Here is a 20,510-nt window from a genome sequence, read left to right on the forward strand (position 1 = left end):
AATTTTTGTCGATTCATCAACATTTTCTTCTTTGTCGTCAAGTAACTCGTCCTCATCTACCGTTCCAGCCATTATAACATCGTAAATTTTTCGCTTATATGTATACATTTTCTTTTTGTTGCTAGCATTGCACTGTTCTCGTAAGAATTTAAACATAGCTCCAGTATTTCCATTTTCTATATCCATTTGTTTTATTATGTCTAAGAAAGTGTTGCGCAGCTTCGTTTTTAAAGTAACATCGGTTATCTGGTTGTAATGAGACTTCAACAATTCAAACAGTGGATCGTCGTCACCTGAAAGTGGTTCTTTATGAACCACTGACAATAATTGAGTCATTATTGGCGACTTTTGGGTCTCTTCGACGTCATTTTGGAAAGTGGTTTCCAAAAATTCGAAGAACCCGGCATCAGAATTTTTTGCATATTGCTTAGCATTTTAATAATTAAAATGCTACGACGACGTTGACGACGACGACGACGACGACGTTGACGACTATGAAAAAGTGATTACAATAGAGTTTTTTCGCGCTTCGCGCAAAAACTCTAAAAATTGGGATGGCATCATGTAGTAAAGTCGATTTAAAAAAATTGTAGTTTTCGAAAAAATGCGATATTTTTTAATTTAAAACATGAAAAAAAGTTTTGATATGACGCATTTGACCCCTATTATTACGTGTCCACTGAAAAAGTTGAAAAAACATTTTCTAAACTCATCAATAAAAAATCAAAATCCAAAAAAATTAAATTTTCAATTCCAAACATAAAAAAAATTAAATTTATTCAGTCGTCTTATTTTGATCTCTTTCTAGGGTATTTCATAAAAAAATTAATAAAAATTATACTCATATCAAAAAAATTGAAATTCGTGTATTTTTTGGTATTTTGAATTTTTTTGTGATGAGTTCATTTCATCGAGTGAAAGGGGTTTTTCAACTTTTTCAACGGATAAGTAATAATAGGGGTCATATGGGCCAACTTTACCAATCAAAACTTTTTTTCATGTTTTAAATAAAAAAGTAACATTTTAGCTGAATCGTATTTTACGGCAGACGGGCAGAATGAAGACCTAAGCTGCAACCAAAAATTAAATTTTGAAACTTTTTTTTCTCAAAAATTAAATTTCAACATTTCTGTTGGCTTTTTTTTAGCATCTAAAATTTTTGAAGTCTCATTACTCATTAATTCAATTACTTTTTTGGCATCTATGTAGTATCAGAGTTAAAATCTTTCGTTCAATTCAACTCTTGCTATATTTCGGAATCAGTTTAAATTTTGAGAACAAAATTCAACGATTAAGGACACATAGATACCTATTACCTACTTATCTTCAGCTGCTTACAATGCAAAATTCATCTTCGATACGCCCAGTGTGGCTACCACAAGTTTATTTACATTTAATGAGATTATGTATGACCTTTCTCAAGTATCTTCCTAGTTAACTGCACGTTTACCTAAATGCGGGTGGGCCCATAACCAAATCCTACTTAATTTCCGGTATGTAGCCCGCAGTACTTTGTGTACGCGTAAAAGTACAATGACCCAATCATTATTGTGGTATCCGAGTATTTTTATGCAGTGTACACCATACAATGTAGTGTGCTCTCTGCGATCAGCTGATTCTTATAACCTATAAGGTAATACAGGTAGCTCGATAGGGTTTAAGGTTACCTATTAAAATTGCCCACATCGAATACCTTCTACTTTGTATTGCTGCGAGCTCACTGCAATTGGGTTTGGGTTATTTTAGTGTACTTAAGCATGCAAGCAAATGGCATATCATTCGCGTTGACAATAATTCGAAATAAATTACCGTGAAAAATTTTAATTCGTTAATTTATCGTTGAATGTGCATTTGCACCAAGGACGTAACTCACGTATCGCGAATACTTGGATAGGTTTAGGTAGGGCATAATTCGTTTGAGACGAAGTACATAGGTATAGGCATTTTAACACACGATCGAGTCCATATATCTCCGTCGATATTTCAAAGCTCGACGGTTATTTCAAAAAGCACCTATATGAGAGTAAATTAGAAACACATCGTAAAATTGATACGTAACGAGAGGTATTACTCTGTAACTCGCCATCACTTAATAATCATATTAAAAAATAAAAAACAGTAAAGGTGTACCAACGAGTACTGTACGCGTGGATAATATTTTGTATCATGATCGGCGGCGTGTGGTACACAGAATAAGATAGAATGGAGTGTAAAATATGTCATTACACAGAGAGTCAGTCAGAGACGTAGAAAAATGCATAGAAGGTATCATTAAACCAGCCAACGTTAGTACAGGTGAGACGGGCACGAGTTCAGAGAGAAGTGGTTGTATGTATAGTATGTAAAGATACAGAAAATGCGATACCTACACAAGGTCGTATCGTGTGTATCCGAATATCGTACTCAACCATGACATACTACCTTTTGACCTTTATAGGTACAAGTGATTTTTTTTTCAGCAAATGAAGAATTATAAGACTAGGTGGTAGGCTTGGTTCGATCTCGCGAGAGTAACGTACCCAGCAACGTGTAACGCAGCGTCTTGATTCTCTCTGAACGTGGTGCGTTCGTTGCTTGATTAAATACCGTGTAATTTGTCATACTTTCATTCTTCTTATATACGAGTAGTTAGTTCTGTGGGCACAACAACTACGCAGTATATAGTTTGAAACAAAAGTCGAAAAAATAATAGGAAGCGGGCCCCGTTGTCAACGCGCCTAATCATCAAAGTATTATATTCGATTGATAAATATTACGTAACGAGTAGGTACCGTAAACCTAGTCTCTTTTTTTCCCTCAAGTTTTATCATACATCGAACTTTCATTTTACATTATACAACGATATGCTGCTTCGATTCTTTATTAATTATTCGTGTGTTTTTTTTTCTATTTGGTGTATCGTACGTATAATTGCTTGTATGTATGTAGGTAATTTGTGTCTCTCGACACCGATGTCACGAGTTTAATAAGAGACCGAAGGCGTGTGTAGTATTAAGCATCTGTATCAAAAGTTCAATTGTGTTTTTAATGGGTCAAACGATCTAGTCGTCGAGGTGTTTTGAAATACGAGTATACGTACGTACCTAGAGACCTACCTACTGCGGATTATTGACAATTGATGATTTAATTCTAAGCTTCGAAATAGGTGCAATTTATGTACGTCGGGGTACTGTGCAAGTGTGCATTGTGATTGAAAACATGGCTGGGGTGCTGGGGTGCGAAGAGAAAAAAAAATTGTGTAAATATACGTCGACGAATATGTATATTTAATTTGTACGTTGTCATGTTGTTCTATATATAAAATGCAAATGACGTAAGAATCTCGAGCACGAAAATTTTAATTCATTTGGTCCGATCGTATGCGTATGTTTAATACTTCGCAAATATGTATAGCAGATATTCCTCCTCTCATCCTCCATTCTCTTGCAAAGATCACACCAATATGTATGTGCTATGAGTATGACTGTACGATTGCTACATAATTGGTACATAAAAAAAATTGGGAAATTAGTAAAATCTTCAAAAGTCCAAGGAGATAAGGATCATGATGTGAAGGAAGATTATGTACCGTAATACGAATAACATGTGTCATACTCGTATGTGTATGTGGATATCCGAATTTAATGTACGTGTTGTCGTGTAGGTATCCACTTACATGGACTTGAAATTACTCGAGATGTACGTACAAATAGTATTAGCTTATACTGTCACAGTAATGCCAAAAAAGTGTCATGTTTGAGGGGGAAGAAATGTTAATGTGATCTTGATCCAGCCTCGAAACGATAGTACATAAAATTCAAGGATAGTTTAAATTAGGCGATGTCTTACGAGTTAAAGTGGCATTTTTTTCGAAATATGCCTCAATTTGAGTGCGTCTTATAGGTATGAAATGAAGTGCGAATTAGGCATAGATATACGTTAATAAGTGTTAATTTTGTAATAGCTTGTTTTTTGACGAAACAGTTGGATTTTATCTTTTTATTTATTTTTTTTTTGGTTGGTATTTTATTTATTGTAAATGATTTCAAGTTGAGTCCTTCTCATTGATTTTTTGCATTCAGATTTCGTAAGTGTTGCGAAGGGGAGGTTGTGGTGGCACAATGTTGAAGATTTAACGAGTTTAAAAAAAATAATGGAATGGTTCTCAAGCAATGTTACCAACTCGAAGTTATCCAGGATTCTCAAAAAATAAGATGAGGATGAAAAAATATATTAGGTAACAAATTATTCTTTCAATCACTGATTCTGCTCATTTTATTCAAAACCAAAAATCAAGCAGCCTGAGTCGAAAATTGAGGGCCTTGCTGAATTTTTAATGTTTCAAAATCATCTTAAAATTATGTAAACTGATGAATAAATTTAATTGCCAGTTATTATCGCAGAAAACTCAATTCGTCACATTTGAACAATAATAAAGTTCAGAGGGTAAATTTTGACAGAAGTGGGGGAAATAGTATCTTTAGGGACCTTTTGAAGCACATACTTTTTATTGCTCTTTCAATAGAGGTCTTCAAACAAACACAGAAGGTGAAAATATGATCATTATGGAAGATGTCCAGAGTTGTAGCCGCCCAATTGGGCATTTGCACATTTACAGTTTTTGAAACATTTTTTTTGACAAGATTTGGGTCAAAAAATTTCACTTTTCTTGCCCATGTCGAAAATGGTTCTTTTGAACTTGGTTAATGGAGAAATATGACTTGGAAAAAAGATTTTCAGAGCTGTACTCGTACCCAGTGCCACCGACAACTAACAGAGCGGGGGGGAGGCAAGTGAGGCAATTTTCCCCGAGCCTGTGTTTCCCAGAGTGCCTGCGTTTTTTTAAAAAGTTTATAAATTTTATTTTTAAAAGAGAAAATGCAATCTTCATTTTTGAAAATTGAATGAAAATATAATTTTTGAATAGAAAATGAAAACTTCATTTCGTTTCTGAATGAAGGATGCAAACTTTATTTTTGGAGAGAAAATGTTATCATTATTTTTTGAAGGATATTTGAACACTTTATTTTTTAAGGAAAAATGGAAACTTCATGGAACAAAAGTTTTAAAACTTGGCTTTAAAAAAAAGGAGTCTAGTAAAAAACATTCTTGAAAAAAAATTCTCTACAAGGTACAAAATCTGCCTGCAGAAATTGTTTATTAGGAAACTAAATTTTTTTCGTCCTCAATTTCCAAAAAAGAAGTTTTCATTTTTGAAGTAAACTCTTATTTGAGAAAACTTATTTTTGAAAAAACTCATTCGGAAGAAACTTTTCCAGTAAGTTTTTTTTTTGAAAACGAAGTTATATATTTTTTGTAGGGGTGAGGGGGAGGGAAGAGGGACATCCTTTCAGAGGAAAACCTGTGGTAAGATTCTGTGTTGTAAATAACTCTCAAAAAAGAAGTTTTCATTTTTGAAGTAAACTCTTATTTGAGAAAACTTCTTTTTGAAAAAACTTTTCCAGTAAGTAAGTTTTTTTTTGGAAACGAAATTATATTTTTTGTAGGAGTGAGGGGGAGGGAGGAGGGACATCCTTTCCGAGGAAAACCTGTGGTAAAATTCTTTGTTGTAAATAACTCATTTTCGACTTCAATTTTTGAAAAAAAAACGTAGGTACATATTTGCTGGATGGGGTTGTGAGAAATTTTCAAGAGGCCCTCATTTTTTAGCCCTGGGTCCGCTTGGGCTATCGCAGACACTGCTCGTACCTGCCCAATCGTTCATTTCGAGATTTTACAGACATTTTTTTTTTAGAACATTTGAGCCCAAAAGATACGCATTTTTTCCTCACTCATGTCGAAAGCAGTCTTTGAAAATTCATGGTTGCTAGACTATGATCTAGAAAAAAGATACTTAGGGCCGTATTCATAGACGTTACTTAGGAATCACTTGGCTAAGTGGTAAATTTTGAAGCAATTTTTCCCAGCATGATTGAATTTTTGAAAAGAAATTTTTTTATTAAATTGAGAGATTGGACTCCGAAGTATTGATTTATCATTTTAAAAATATGAAATTTTTATTCGTTCGTGAGAAAAATTGAATCAAAATTCACCACTTAGCCAAGTGTTCCTTAAGTAACGTCTGTGAATTCGGCCCTTAAAATTTTTTAGCGGTGTAATTGTACGTTTCAAGAAATACGTTCGGTCGCTTGATTTTTTCATCAATTTCTGCAATTTTTGGATGATTTTGAATAACACAATAGGACTCTCAATTTTTCATTTGAGATGGTGAAATTTGTACATTGATTTTTTCATCAGTTAATGGCATTTTTAGATAACTTTGAAAAACTCGAATTCCCATAGGCTCAATCATTTGTTATTTGGGCTACTGAAATTGTTATTTTGGGGGGGGGGGGGGGGTGTGCTTTACAGATCCTCGAGTTTTGATGAAAAAGGGAGGGAGGAGCATTTGTTTTTTTTTTTGCAAAACTGCCAAATTATGGAAGTCCGTATCTCAAGACGATTCTGTTTACCTACCTACTGAAATCCAAAGAGAATAGTCAGGAAAGTTAATATCAGATACTAAAACTAGAAAAGCTCGAATTCGTAGTTTTAAGTTGCAAGCTCAACTTTTCATCAGAAGTACATAATATGAAAGTTGAAAGCGGTAAAGTTCGAAAAAATTACCGCGAAGAATGGATTTTTATCTTCTTTTTGATAAATTAATTCACCTCTCAGGATCACTAGTGTTCCCAATGTTGATGAAAAATGAAGTGACTTATCGATTGTTATTAATTTGGTGACGTTGAGATCGATTATCGGCTCATTTTTTCGATCTGATCTCTCGGAGCCCACCATCTTGAAATATGATTCAATTTTTTTTAAAATGAGAAACATTTTTTTTATTACCTATTCATCTTTCACAATTGTTATAGAACTTTAGTGAAACAGAGAAAAAAAGTATACCTATTATTTTGTAAGTTTACTTAATTTATAATTTTCTACCCCTCACTCCCTTTCCTTCCTAGTTGAGCGAGAGAATAGGAAAACGTATTAAAGACTTTCCAAGTCACCCACGATGTTTCCTAGTTCTTTTAACGAGTAAAATGCTTAATTGACAATTGTTTGCATGTCCCCGAGTATTCATTTTATTTGATTAATTTTACCGACGTCTATATTAAGTACCTGCATTTTGTTTTTGAATTTCCTCTTATTTAATGATTGGTGTAACACAATTTCGTTTTCGCTTTGAATCTTTGTATTTAACGTGGGTTTTTCCTGAGGCACTGAGTCAGCAAAGGCCCCCTATAATGCTTATTATAAAATGTATGTGTGAGGTAATTGTGTTAATCAATGAACAAATAGCAAACTCTTCTCAAGCATAGTTTCTAGCGCGTTATGAAAAATGGTTACGATTACGAAATAGAAATCGATGCTCATTGTTTTGATGTATAAAAAAAAGAAACGAAAAAAATTGTATTTTTTTGTGTTTGTATCAATGAGAAAATTGAGAAGTTGCTCAAATGATATAAAAATAATTGCATTTTTAATAAGTAAACGACATTTCTTTAGAGCTTTCAACGACTTAATTCTTTTTTACTAAAAACTGAGGGTTATTGCTTCATTTTTTTTTTGGGGGGGGGGAGTATAAAATTACCTGGAGGCTGAATACCTAGTAGTTCATCGAACGTAATTGGAAGAAGGAAGCAATAAGACAAAATTTTTTCAATTTTTTGTGTAAGTTACTACATTTTTTGCATAAAAAAATTAGGCAAAGTTGAGACATCAATTTTTTAAAATATTTTCATCGATTCAAACATTTTAAAATCAATTTTCAGGGTTGGAAATTATTTTTACGAAAGAATTGTAAATGTAAAGTAAATAAATTAATAAAAAATCTTATGCATTTCCAAAATCATCGCAACGGTAAAAAAATGACTTAGAGATGAAATAAGAACGATGGAAAAACACGGAAACTGAAATGCAACGTGAACCGCAACGAACCGGCATTTGGTCACGTCAGAGTGGAAAGGTTCAGAAAAATACCAAATAAATTAATCTGTTCACTATCGAATGTTATAATAACTAGAACGTAAACAAATACCCGACAATGAGAAAAAAATCAGAATCCAAAAACCAAACGACTTTATAGGTAACAATGACGAACTGGAACGTTATGCGAAATTTGGTATGAGGATGGTGAAGCTGGGACTCAGACAGCAGATCTACCTATCTCTCGGTGTTTTGCCAATTAAACGTGATGATAAGTGATATTTAGAGACGAGGACATAGAGGTTGAAATTTTTTTTTACGATCTATTGAGAAATTTTCTCAATAGGAGATCGAAAAGGTCGTGTCATTGTTAGCTTCTATAAATTAATTTGACTACTACATTTCACAGCTTGGATAATAACCATTCTATCATAGCCTTGTGTTGCTGCGATAAAACAAGCTCATCGATTTGTTAATTGAAAAGATTACAAAATGGTTCATCACGAGGATTACAATTTATAGTTGAAAAAGAAATAATGGAAGTGAATTAATAAATCGGTAGCTGGGTATAATTATATGAAAAGCTTTAGCCAGAGGTACATAGATAACTAGACGACAATTACACGTGTGAGAAAAAAAGGCCTCAGCTACTCGTATGTGTTTAGTTGGCAATTAGCTTGATTGAAATCTGCGGGTAGTTATCAATGCAAACTACCTTGCATTATACGAGTGTGCGAAAAATAGCGAATAAAAAAAAAATCGCGAATATTCATTTAACTCTTAATCGAGACTTACCGTTGTAGTGATGTTTTCAGATCGAGGTTTACGTATAGATCTGAGACGACTTCTCAGCAATTTATAACCATTATTTAACACAGTTAGCCGGCGTTGCTGTTGTTTAACCTCAATGGTTGTTGAGTTTTTACTCATACTCCCGCAAACGAATATCCAAAACAATAAGTAAATTTGCAATAAACGGTCGCGAGCGAAAATTTTCATTTCATTAAACTATATGGCCGCGCGAACTAGGTACGAGTACGATTCGAGATGAAGAGGACAAAACCGCCTGGAGAACTATTGCACTATTAATCTATCAATCATCTTCGACCCAATTGCTTTGACGGAGCAGCGTTTGTTATTGTTCAAATATGATCGATAATTATTTCGCGAATTAAATGATAAGAAAATTATACTATTCGCCGAGCCGAAGCACGGATTAGCTTCTGGAAAATGGAAGAAAGAGAGGGTATCATTCATTGACTTGGGGGGACCTTGACTCGGCTGTGTTACTTTTTCGTATCAGCTCACCTGTGTGTGCTATGGTAGTATGTGTGCTTAATGCTTATGCTATATACGAGGTTCGACGACGTGTGTCATCTTGTACGAGTACGTAGTAGTACTACGTTTATACGAGAACCGGTTGTTAGTATGTGGTAATTCATCTCTTTTCGTATGTACTTGGCATCTGGTTATTGACGCGCGAACGCGGCTATTCAATATTGTCGCCGATTGTCAGCTTTTGACTTGTGCCGATTTCAGGCCTAGATGTATCGAAATGATCGATAAATGGGAAATGACCGGTGTGCTGACCGCAGCTTTGCGTAGCTTTGGCTACCGGTTGACTGGCGACGGCGAACGCAACTAGGTTATTATTTAAATCGGAGTAAGAACTAGTTTTTAACCTTGGATGGTCAATGCATCTTGCGTGTGTGTGTATCGCGATGTACGCAGGCGGATTTACATCATAGGTACCTGCAGCATCTTGTTAGTAATACTGATCTCTGAGATGCTGAAAAATTGCAGTAGGTATTCGTGAGTCGCGACCAGAGTTATTTCGATACGTGACTGTGTACTTGAGACTATGCTGCTTTGAAAAATATTGTACAATGCGAATCTGATGAGTCGTTCACGAACTACTCCATCAAAAAGTGAATCTTTCAAACTTTCGAAATTATGAACGTTTTATGAGTATAAGAGAAGAGTTTTGAAACTGTTTGATTAGATATGAGTATTATGAGTGAATCATGAGTGAACGATTTGAGTAATGTTGATTTTTTCCTAAGCGTCCCTTCCATACCTACTTATCTAAAAAAAAAAAGTAGAGAATCGAATAAAAACATCGATTTTTGACCCATAAATCGCATTTGATCTTGCTTAATGAAGAAAAATTTATAATAGATTCGTTCGCGAACGACTTAATCAGATGTACATATATCCAAGTGAATCATTCTCAAATGATCTCATTCATGTTCGAACATTTTATATAGATTTAAATTTATCAATAACAAACGACTTAATGAGATGTGAGCGAATCATTCGCGAACGATTCTGGAAGAAATGAGTCAATTTATAACGAATATATGCAGAAAATGAAAGATCAGTCGCGAACGATGAATTTTGACGAACAAACCGCACTTGAACTGTTAGTTGAATTATTTATGCGATGAGTCGTTCGCGAACTACTTGATCAGAAATGAGTGAGTCATTCTGAAATGATCTCAGTCATGTTTGAATCTTTTATGTTGAGATTAATTTGTCAATAATAGAACGATTCAACGAGACATGAGCGAATCGTTCGCGAACGGTTAGAATGAATATTGTAATGAATAGATTGTACCTAGAACGAGTTATTTTGAGTAAAGACGACTCTTTGAAAAATAGTTCAATAAAATGCATATGAGCGAATCATTCGCGAACGAGTTGGATAGAAATCTGTGATTTGAGAACGATTTTATCAAGAATATAAAATGAAGAAAGTGGATTAATTTGTTAACGAACATTTTAAGGCAAATTACATTCGAATTATTTGGTCAATTCTCAAGACAAATCAATGAGAGGTTCGCGAACTACTTGACCAGACCAGGTATGAATAAATCATTGGCAAATAATCCTTGGGTAGAGATGAATCATTCAAAAATAGTGCAATAAAATACATATGAGCGATTCATTCGCGAACCAGTTGAGCAAAAATGATCATGGAGTATTTAGATTAGGTAAATATTTTTGTGCATTTGTTGAGTGAAACGATCGTGAACTACCTACTTGGTCAAATGAGGGGTTCCATGGAAAAGGGGCCTTAGTCAATTTTTTTTGTTTTTCTGATTTTTACAATTATTCTGAATGTTTAAAATTATTATTTTTTTAAAATTAATTTCACTATATTCAGTGGTATTAAAGTGTCCTTCCATGAAAAAAAAAAAAAAAAAAAAACGCTCAAGAACGGTTTAGTCAGAAATTAGTCGTTTGTAAACTATACCTACTTGTTCAGACTTGTATCAATTATTTGGGCATAATTTATTGAAACATGGATTGCTTGCAATGCTCCATTATTAAAAATGGGGCAATCGTTCTCGAACGATTCGCTTGGTGCGAGTGAATCATCTGTGACCGAATTCAATAATAATTGTCGTTCATTTTGCTATTGATATTGAGCACTTTAATTCGTGAACAAATGAATTAAACTTGATTCGTTTGGAAATGAATCGTTCGCGAATGATTCACTTGATGCGAGCAAATCGTTCATGAACGATTTTACCGAATTCTTCGATTTTTGCAAAAGAGAGAAAAAAACTTAGTCATGAAAGATGTTGAACTTTCTCATCTCTTCCTCTTCCTTCTCCTCCTCCACCTCTCCATCCCTCCACTCAATCACAGTAATTATAATCTTTCAAAAAGGATTGGGAACCAAAGAAAGAAGTAGAAAATTAAAATAGTCCACAAAATGTGAAAGAATTGAAAAATATGAATTTTTCTACTAGGAGCTGACGGTCGTTCGTGAACGAATCATTAGACACACTAGTGAATCAATCTGATAAATATGAATGATTTGATTTTATGATGATGGAGTCATTATTAATTTCGTGATAGGAGAATGAGTTTTTTTTATGAACAACGTGAACTAATTGATTCAGGCATTCCTGAATGACTGAATCATTTTGGATATGAATCATTCGCGAACGGTTTGATCAAGATTAATTTTGATGAAAATGTTAGATGGATGAGTCGTTCGTGAACGATTCGAATGAACGTGATTCAGTCATTTGTGAACGACTGAATCATTTTAGACGTGAATCATTCGCGAACGGTTTGATCTAGATTAATTTTGATGAAGATGTTAGATGGGTGAGTCGTTCGTGAACAATTCGAATGATCGTGATTTAGTCATTTGTGAACGACTGAATCATTTTAGATATGAATCATTCGCGAACGGTTTGATCTAGATTAATTTTGATGAAAATGTTAGATGGATGAGTCGTTCGTGAACGATTCGAATGAACGTGATTCAGTCATTTGTGAACGACTGAATCATTTTAGATGTGAATCATTCGCGAACGGTTTGATCTAGATTAATTTTGATGAAAATGTTAGATGGATGAGTCGTTCGTGAACGATTCGAATGAACGTGATTTAGTCATTTCTGAACGGCTGAATCATTTTAAGTACATAGGTACTCGTACATATAAAATCATGCACATGCAAATTTCGGTGGTGATGAATGAGAGAATGAATACGATTTGATAATTCCCGAATTACTGAATCATTTCATTCTACATACAAAAAATTAAAAGGTATACTAAGTGACTACTAAAAAATATTTTTTTTGAAATTTTCTCATTCTCAAGCCGTTAGTTTTATTTATTTTTGAATATGAGTCAAATAAGTATGTACGTATTTGAACTTGCATCAATCCCACCCTGTTCACGATTAGTTCTAATCCCATCATTAATCGTGCAGATCATGCAGAGAACTTCCTCATTTTACGTACCTATATCAAATAACGTATTTTGATTTTTTATCAAAATTATAAGCTTTGATTTCACGATCCAATTCATTGATCGCACCGTGTGTGAAGTGCATCGCCATCCACACCCTTTCCACATTCACTTTTCACGGCACGTAATTTGCATACTGTAAAAATAGAGATACCTACATATTAATATTAATGAACGCAGCCCATATCGGTCAAAGTCATCATACTAGGAGAAGAAATTTTGGCGCCAGGAGTGAAGTGACTCGTAACTGGCCGATTATAAACGTCGCATGCTCCAAAGACCATTAGAGCATTTTTGAGAAGGCAACTGTCAGAGTTAGGTACAGTAATCTTACCCAGACGCGCTGAGGACTCGATCATGTACCTACTCCGAATTAGAAATGGAAAAACAACTATGTTACACGGTCTCATTAAAATTCATCGTGAAGCGTAAACCTAACGGTGGCTAATTTTACGGCTATAGGCATCTTCAAACCACAAGCCGAAATATTTTCGCGTAACATTGATCTGCGGCTGTACAGATCGAGTTAACGAGTAATCTTCATTAATTTAATGCGCGTTGTAGCCATACACCAAAGGAGTCTTCAAGGAAGTGAAAAATTACATTGAGCCTAAAATGACGCGAATTCGTATAGGTACCTAGTCAAGGATTATGAAATGTGCTACATGTGTTAGTGTAAGTACATATGTACGAATATAAATAATGTTAACGCTGAAAAATGTAAATAATGAGGTTATGGCCCTTAGATTAAAATTAAACGAAGATGAATATTTCGCAAGGTTCGCATTCGTGTTCGTTGTCGTTAAGTTGCTCGAAAAGAAGTAAAACATCGGTATCTTCGGCACAATAAAAGGCTGGCGCAGAAGAGAGCCATAGTGATGAAACGTCTTCATCAGCGAGCTTATAAGGACGACAAATTCGGACGAACTTGATCATGAAAAAGCAGGTTTTACTTGTCTCGTAAATACATGGTATACGTGTATACGTATGTAGATGTACCTACATCAAGAGTTTCATCATTTTTCGTGTTTTAGTATAAATTAACGTGTACATATTATTCGCCTTATGATGCCTGACGCGCGAAATGATAAACGATTCGTTTTGATGCTTAATCAAGAGACCCATATGTGAGGATGACGTATGCGGGAGTACCTACCTACTGGACAAGTGGACAGTTTCACGATGTTTAATATTGTATATTTGTATCAATTACTGAGAATTAAGCGAGTTGTGTTAAATCTGGTCTACCCTTCGGAGTTCTGTGCTTAGCGATTGGATTGAAGTTTAATAACCTTGGATCTTGCGCATATTCTAATAGGAATGTGAGAGGAGAAATTACTCGTCAGTGGTGCTCTATGGAGATTGGAGATTTCAGAAATTTTTTCAAAAAATTGGGAAAGAGCGACTTTTTGGTGTTATTTTTTGAAAACATGCAAATAAAAATATTTTGTAAGATAGGCAACTTCTATAACATGACTCAATTTTTTCATTTTTGAAAGTTCGTATGTACAAGTATTACGTATACCTACTCACATTATAAAAATGCTTACATATGAAACTGATCAGTCACTCAAGTCATAGATTTTATGGATGCTCAATGGAAAAATTTAGGGCATTAGGTACAAGGGTTCGAATTTTTCAAAATAATGCAAAAATTTCGGAAAATGAAGTGGTTAATTATTACTTTGAAAAACATCATTTCTAGTAAAAATTTGGAGACCCAAAGGCCCAATTTTGAAACTAGGGGAAAAATTATATTTTGAGAAGCCCACTTTTTCAAAAAAGCATAAAATGCAAAAAAATGGAAGTCGTGGTAGTCCAGCTGCAACTTTTAGAACTATTACAAATTTTGTTCATTGAAGTCCATTCAATATGAATGAGGAAAAAAAATGTATTTTTAGGATGTAAATGTTCAAAAAAATACAGTTCCGAGAAAAATTCACGAAAATATAGATGGTCTTCATTTTGAAATTTCGTTTTTTTATGCTTCTAGCCCCCAGCAATATTGTTGAATTTTATGGAAAAAGAATTTCTAATTTTTTTATTTTCCCTGTGATTCAAAAAAGTGCTACTGACCTGAAAACACCCTCTTTCTCTCCAATAAAATTAAAGAAATTTTACGAAAAAATCTTTTCTAAAAATTTTGCATTTTTAATGTCTGTTTGCTGGAGAATTCTTCCAAATTATTCATTTTTCAAGAAAAAACTTCCCCGGGTCCCCGCAAGAAATGTTGGCTCTTTTGTACAAATGTACAAAAGAAAGCCTCCTCCTCCCCTCCTGTTGAAAACAAAAGACAGTGGATAAAAGTTGAAGACAATTTTTTTTTTAATTTTTAATCATGCTTCATAATCCTTCTATACAATCCACTTTTGAAGAATTCAATTTATCCCATCAAAAAATATAAAAATAAAAGAATCATGTTTTAATGTTTCATTTTGTAAGAAAATTGCTAAAAATGGCTTTCATTTAATTTTTTTTTTTAAACTTCCCCTGGCCTTCTAATTTTGAATTTGTTTTGAAGGCCCATGAGGATTTAAAAAAAAATAATAGAATTCAGGGTGTCTACCAGGTCGCTATAGCGCTAAAAGTCGCGAAAAGTCGCGATTTTGAAAATAGGTCGCTAAAGTCGCGAAAAGGTCGCGATTTTCGCCAAAAATACCAAAAAGTCGCTATAAATTGTCCAAACTTCAAATTTTAAAAACTTTTCGTATTATTATTCAATGTTAATGCTACTGCCAAATTAGCATTTTAAATAATCATAAAAATTCAAAATTTCAAAAGCTTTCGCCCTCGCTTCGCTCGGGCATATTATTTTATTTTCTTTAGCCAAAAGTTGAGTCTTGATGATAGAAAAATTGACTTCTCACATCAAAAATGATATTTTTTCACTTCTGGAGAATCGTGAATTTTCGTTTTACCAGTGCTTTTGCCCTCAGTTGGCTCGGTTCGTACGAGCCATGTATGTGTATTTTTTAGAAATACCTATTGTAATCTTTTGGAAATTATTGTTAGATTGCTGGAGGAGCAGGACCGTCGAGAGGGGGAAAAGAGGAGAGTTTATCCCGGACTCGCTCATTCTGGAGGGTCCGACGAAAAAAGGGCCCGTGATGGAAGAAAGACGTGTTTTTTAAAAAGAAAAGCTCGAAAATTTGGATGACTATTTACTAGTATGTCACATGGAAACTATTGAAAGTTGTCCAAACCTCCCCACCCTCCCACCACCCAATAAGTGCGAACTTTATTAGAACCCAATTTTTTTCGTAGGAAAATTGGGGGGGGGGGGTACTGAAAAAAAGTCGCGAAAAAAGGTCGCGAAAAGTCGCTATTTTTGAAAATTAAATTTTGGTAGACACCCTGGAATTATTTAGCAAGATTTTGTAGCAGAAATGAAACACTTTTCAAAATTTTCTGTTAGGTATCTACTCATTATTTTGATTGACAGCTAAACTGGCATGAAAAATTGTTCGATTGATAGAAAATTTTTATCTGATGCGTTGAAAAAATGTATAAAAATCATTCTGAAAATAAAATAGAGCAAAAAATATACGAAAATGTGCCTGAGTTTTTTTAAATCTAAAAATAGGATATTTTTCAGTATAAAAAATGTTAGAAAATGTTCTTTCAGCTTCAAAAATTTAGATACATATTTCGACTTTCTAGCAAAAATCATAAAGCACTTCATGGAGAAATTTTTTATTGAAACTTTACTCATTGAGACGCCCTGTATACTTAAGAAATGTGCCCCCTAAAATTCGTGTGCCTGAGAAAAGAGAACCCCCTTTCCTACTCCACATTAATAGGCTTTTGAAACATTTTTGGCATTTCTCTCATCATGGGGTGAAAATGAGAAATTTTCTGCTCATTGAAGGAAGTCATTTCCTAGTATTAGGTACCTAGGTGGTTTTTGAAAAAAAAGCACTTGAGATGATTGACTCTAATTTTGAAAAATCGAATTTTCGAATGTTGTACGAGTAAAACATTTTAACCAAAATTTTAGCTGATTCGACTCATTTTTTGATTTTTAGCAAATGAATTTATGAAGTGTGTGGTTTTTCAGCCAAATTTAAAATTTTGAAAAAAACCAGAACTTTGAATGCAGTAAAGCTGATTTCAAAATCAACAATTGAGAAAAAAATCTTCAAAAATAAATTGATAACCAACTTTTGGCTTAAATTTTGGTTACAGAGATCGCCATTTATGTTCTTTTCATAAATTTTGTTTTCTTTGAGTCGATAAAAGACGAAAATTTTCGAAAAGAAAACATCTGAGATATTGAGTTTTAATTTCAACAATAAGTACACTACGTTTTTGAAAAAAAAAAAAAAAAAAAAAAAAAAATAGAAAAAAAACTGAAAAAAACAGACCAAAGTACTATTTCAAAGTATAGTCTACTATTTCTGAATTTTTCGATTTTTGAAAAGAATTGCAATGTTTGAATCATTATTTTTCTAAAGTAAAAATTATGAAAAATATAAAAACTTGTTTCTGAACTGAAAGAATTTTCATAATTCTTTGTGGATTAGGAACTGCAGTAAATTTCACCTTTTTTTCCAATTGGTTTCGAATATTTTTTAATTTTTTAAATACTCCAGTTTGATTAGAACTGCTGAAAATGTGATTTTCGAAAATCCATCATATTCTAGAAGACTAAACTTATTTGAACAAATCGAGTGCGATTTTTCAAATATGACTTGGAATTTTTTGTAAAAATGTCAAGAGTTGGTTGATCGTCTATTTTTTTGGTGAAAAACTCTGTTCCTTGTGAAATATTTCGATCATGTCCATTATTAGCTCATTTTTTCAAAATCACGGAAATTGATCAAAACAGCCGATTTGGTTTCCACTTAATTTTAAGCTATTCAACCCGAAAATCCACTGTCCAGAGAATTCTAGTAGGTGGACAGCTACTTCATTTGACGATGTTCAGTATTTTGGAATTTTCCGAAGTTTAATGCTTTAGTGGGCAGAAGTCAAATTTTCAGGTGCCTAAATTCATTTCCCAGCTCTCGAAGAAGAATTGAGTAAAAACTTCTGATTAGCCCAAAATGACAATATTTGATCTAATGGAACATGGACCACTTATTTCAAAATCAAATAGCTCCTCAAATTAATACTTCAAAAGTTCAAATTTCAAGACGAGTAAATTTTCTAGTTTAGTAGGCCATACATCGTTTTAAAGAAGAATCATTGGTAAATATTCGTATAAGCAGTGAACGAAGCTCAATAGAATCAATTTCCGGATCGAAAATTCAAATAAAATTACCAATTAATTACTTCTACGATGAACGATTAAAAATCAAAAATAAACCGTAGGTACGTAATCGCGATAAAACACACTTGTCTAAACACAAATTGGTATAGATTTAGTTAGAATAATTACGCAAATAAATCGCAAAACAAATAAAAAATTGGCATAAATTCGCTGCAGGTACTCACCGTATCTCCATACACACGATGGGCAAAATGCACCGGATCCTCGTTCCAAAATTCGAGTCCTTTACGTAGAAGTTGCCAACCGTCTTCAACCAAACTTAACCCACTTTCAATAATTCCAATCGCACATTGCTGTTGAACTAACGAAAATATCGAAATTACCGCGAACCTGCGTAAAAAATTAATCACTTTCGCTATGTTCCGCATTTCAGGTACCACGAACTAACGCGAAATTTTACGTACGGATACATCTGTGCAAATAAAATCGATTCGGCAATCGCAGTAGTAATACTGAGTAATTTGGCAGCATATTTGTCAGAACAAATTGGCATATATTATTTTAATAGCATAAACTACCTATCGAATCGGCCGCTGCTACCGCCAGCGCCAGCGCCAGTTCGACCTTTATTGCAGATTGTCGAAGGTATGTTGTAATGGTTCCGAGCATAATTTACCTACTAGGTAGTGTAGATGTCCGTTTCCACGAGAATATCGCAAAATACTCTCGTATATCTTAAGAGATACGCGTAATACGTACTCTAGGAAAGAGAGGAAAAAAAACACAAAAACAAAACCGGTTTCCCGCTTCCATAGATGATACGTAAAATTCATCAATGATTGCGAGAGGGAAGAAAACTGGTCAAAGAAATTCCGGCGATATTGTACTTCTTTTGAAATACTTACGCGAATTTATTCGTTATTATATTTCTTTTTTTATTGACTGGCGACCTTGGTACCTTTTTTTTGGTTCAAGGTGATTCCTCCTTTTGCCCCCTGCACCCCTAGGTAGTGTAGGTAATGCGGGTGTATGTACTTCGGGAAAAAAGCTTGTTAACAGGAATGGCTAAAAAATTGTACAAAATTGTTTAGCATTAACCTACATATATTTTCAAGTGTAAGTACCTTACTGTTTATAGTTTACTTGGGTATAAATGTTGTGTCGTATAATTTTCTGATTTAATGAACGTATAGTATGAGTTTTCCTTGTACAGTCAGAGAGCCATTAAAAAGAGATGTTAAAGTGCTATGTACCTTGTAGTGGCAAGGAAAATGGACATTACACGTTATGGTTTTGGACTCGAGCATATTAAATTAACGCTTCGGTCAAGTGAGACGAAAAATTCATAATAATTAATACGCGAGTATATGTGGGTGGAGGTAGATAGCCTGGTGTAATTATGACATCCGAATAATAATAAAAGAGGCCAGAATGATTAACAGCCCGAAGGATTGGGTGCTCTAAAGAAGCTGTACTGTAGATACTGCGAGTAAAGGTATTGTAGATATTTTCAAATACGCTGCCGCCAATAATATATTGTACATACGTGTACTTACTCAATACGGCCGAGTATAGGTATTTCACGAATATTATAGATATGAATGAAGAGTAATTAGCTTCATTGACTGGGCTATTTGCTAAAAATATACGCCACATGGAAATATAATAGTCTACACATTTGTACTCGACTTGTCAGCCTTATATTTAGGTCACGGATTTATATGGTTTGATTTAAATTTAAATCTTGGTTTTTGACTTTTTGAAAAATTTGTATTCCGTTTCCTAAATTACAAATGCGCATGAGTAGGTAATTGTGAGTGCGTTGAGGAGTTTTAACGAGGAGGAATTATTCGCAAAATTATGATAATTACGTGTGATACGATCTCCTTGATCTGGTTCTAGTGGATAAGTACGTACGAACTTATTTATACCTAGTATTAAATATTGAAAAAAAAAATACAATAAAAATTGATAAAGGTTTAGCGGTACAAGTTGAATGGTCTGGTAGACCTTCCTGTATTATGAAAAGTGGAAGTGGAATTCTTTGAAACGTTAAGTTCTTTATTGTCCTTAATACTGAAATGATTATCATTTATCATCGATTAAGACGTATTGGAATAGATTTTATGCAGAGACTGACGAATAATGATGCGAATTATGGAATCAAATTGTTCTTCGATTTCAAGAAATTAGCGTAATATTTGAATTTGTGCACAAAATTTTGTTAAAATATATTCAACTTTATGTGTAATTTGAAATTGCTTATAGATCTACTAATTTAAAATTTTGAAAGATAAAAAATGGAAAATGTTGTTGTGAAGCAGCAAATGAGCCTGAATATTGAATAAAATTCAGAATATTGTCTAAAACGAGGAAATTCTTGTTTTTGTCTTTTGGAGGACCTACGAGGCGTGTGAACAAATACAATTTGGCACATACCTATGTATAGGTACTTTTAAGAACTTAGGTAGTAGTAAAATTAATTTTTGGAATTTTTTATCATTCTTTGTTGATTTGTAGTGTTTGAAATTTTTACCTGTGCTATTGACGATGATATAGTCTTTTTTACTAACATTTTTTTATCTTCTTTTATTTACTGTGATTTGATATATATT

The 20,510-nt window shown here is 33.7% G+C and overlaps 1 protein-coding gene and 1 long non-coding RNA gene across 3 annotated transcripts in view; one reads left to right on the forward strand and one right to left on the reverse strand.

The window, feature by feature from the left end:
• Window positions 1–18,671, reverse strand: part of LOC135849219 (lipase 3-like) — a 32,807-nt gene extending 14,136 nt beyond the window's left edge. Inside the window, exon 1 of one of the 2 annotated variants that reach the window (XM_065369541.1) lies at window positions 18,120–18,671. In XM_065369541.1, the coding sequence (XP_065225613.1) occupies window positions 18,120–18,323 (204 nt within the window). In that variant the 5' untranslated portion in view covers window positions 18,324–18,671. Of the gene's footprint in view, window positions 1–8,706; window positions 9,114–18,119 lie in introns of those variants that run through there. The other variant, XM_065369542.1, reaches the window with a different exon arrangement.
• Window positions 6,324–20,510, forward strand: part of LOC135849235 (uncharacterized) — a 111,906-nt gene continuing 97,719 nt past the window's right edge. The window contains exon 1 of the long non-coding RNA XR_010559505.1: window positions 6,324–6,340. This is a non-coding gene — a long non-coding RNA (uncharacterized LOC135849235). The remainder of the gene's footprint in view (window positions 6,341–20,510) is intronic.

The sequence above is a fragment of the Planococcus citri genome, chromosome 5, assembly GCF_950023065.1.
Source record: "Planococcus citri chromosome 5, ihPlaCitr1.1, whole genome shotgun sequence".
Taxonomy (NCBI): Eukaryota; Metazoa; Arthropoda; class Insecta; order Hemiptera; family Pseudococcidae; genus Planococcus; species Planococcus citri.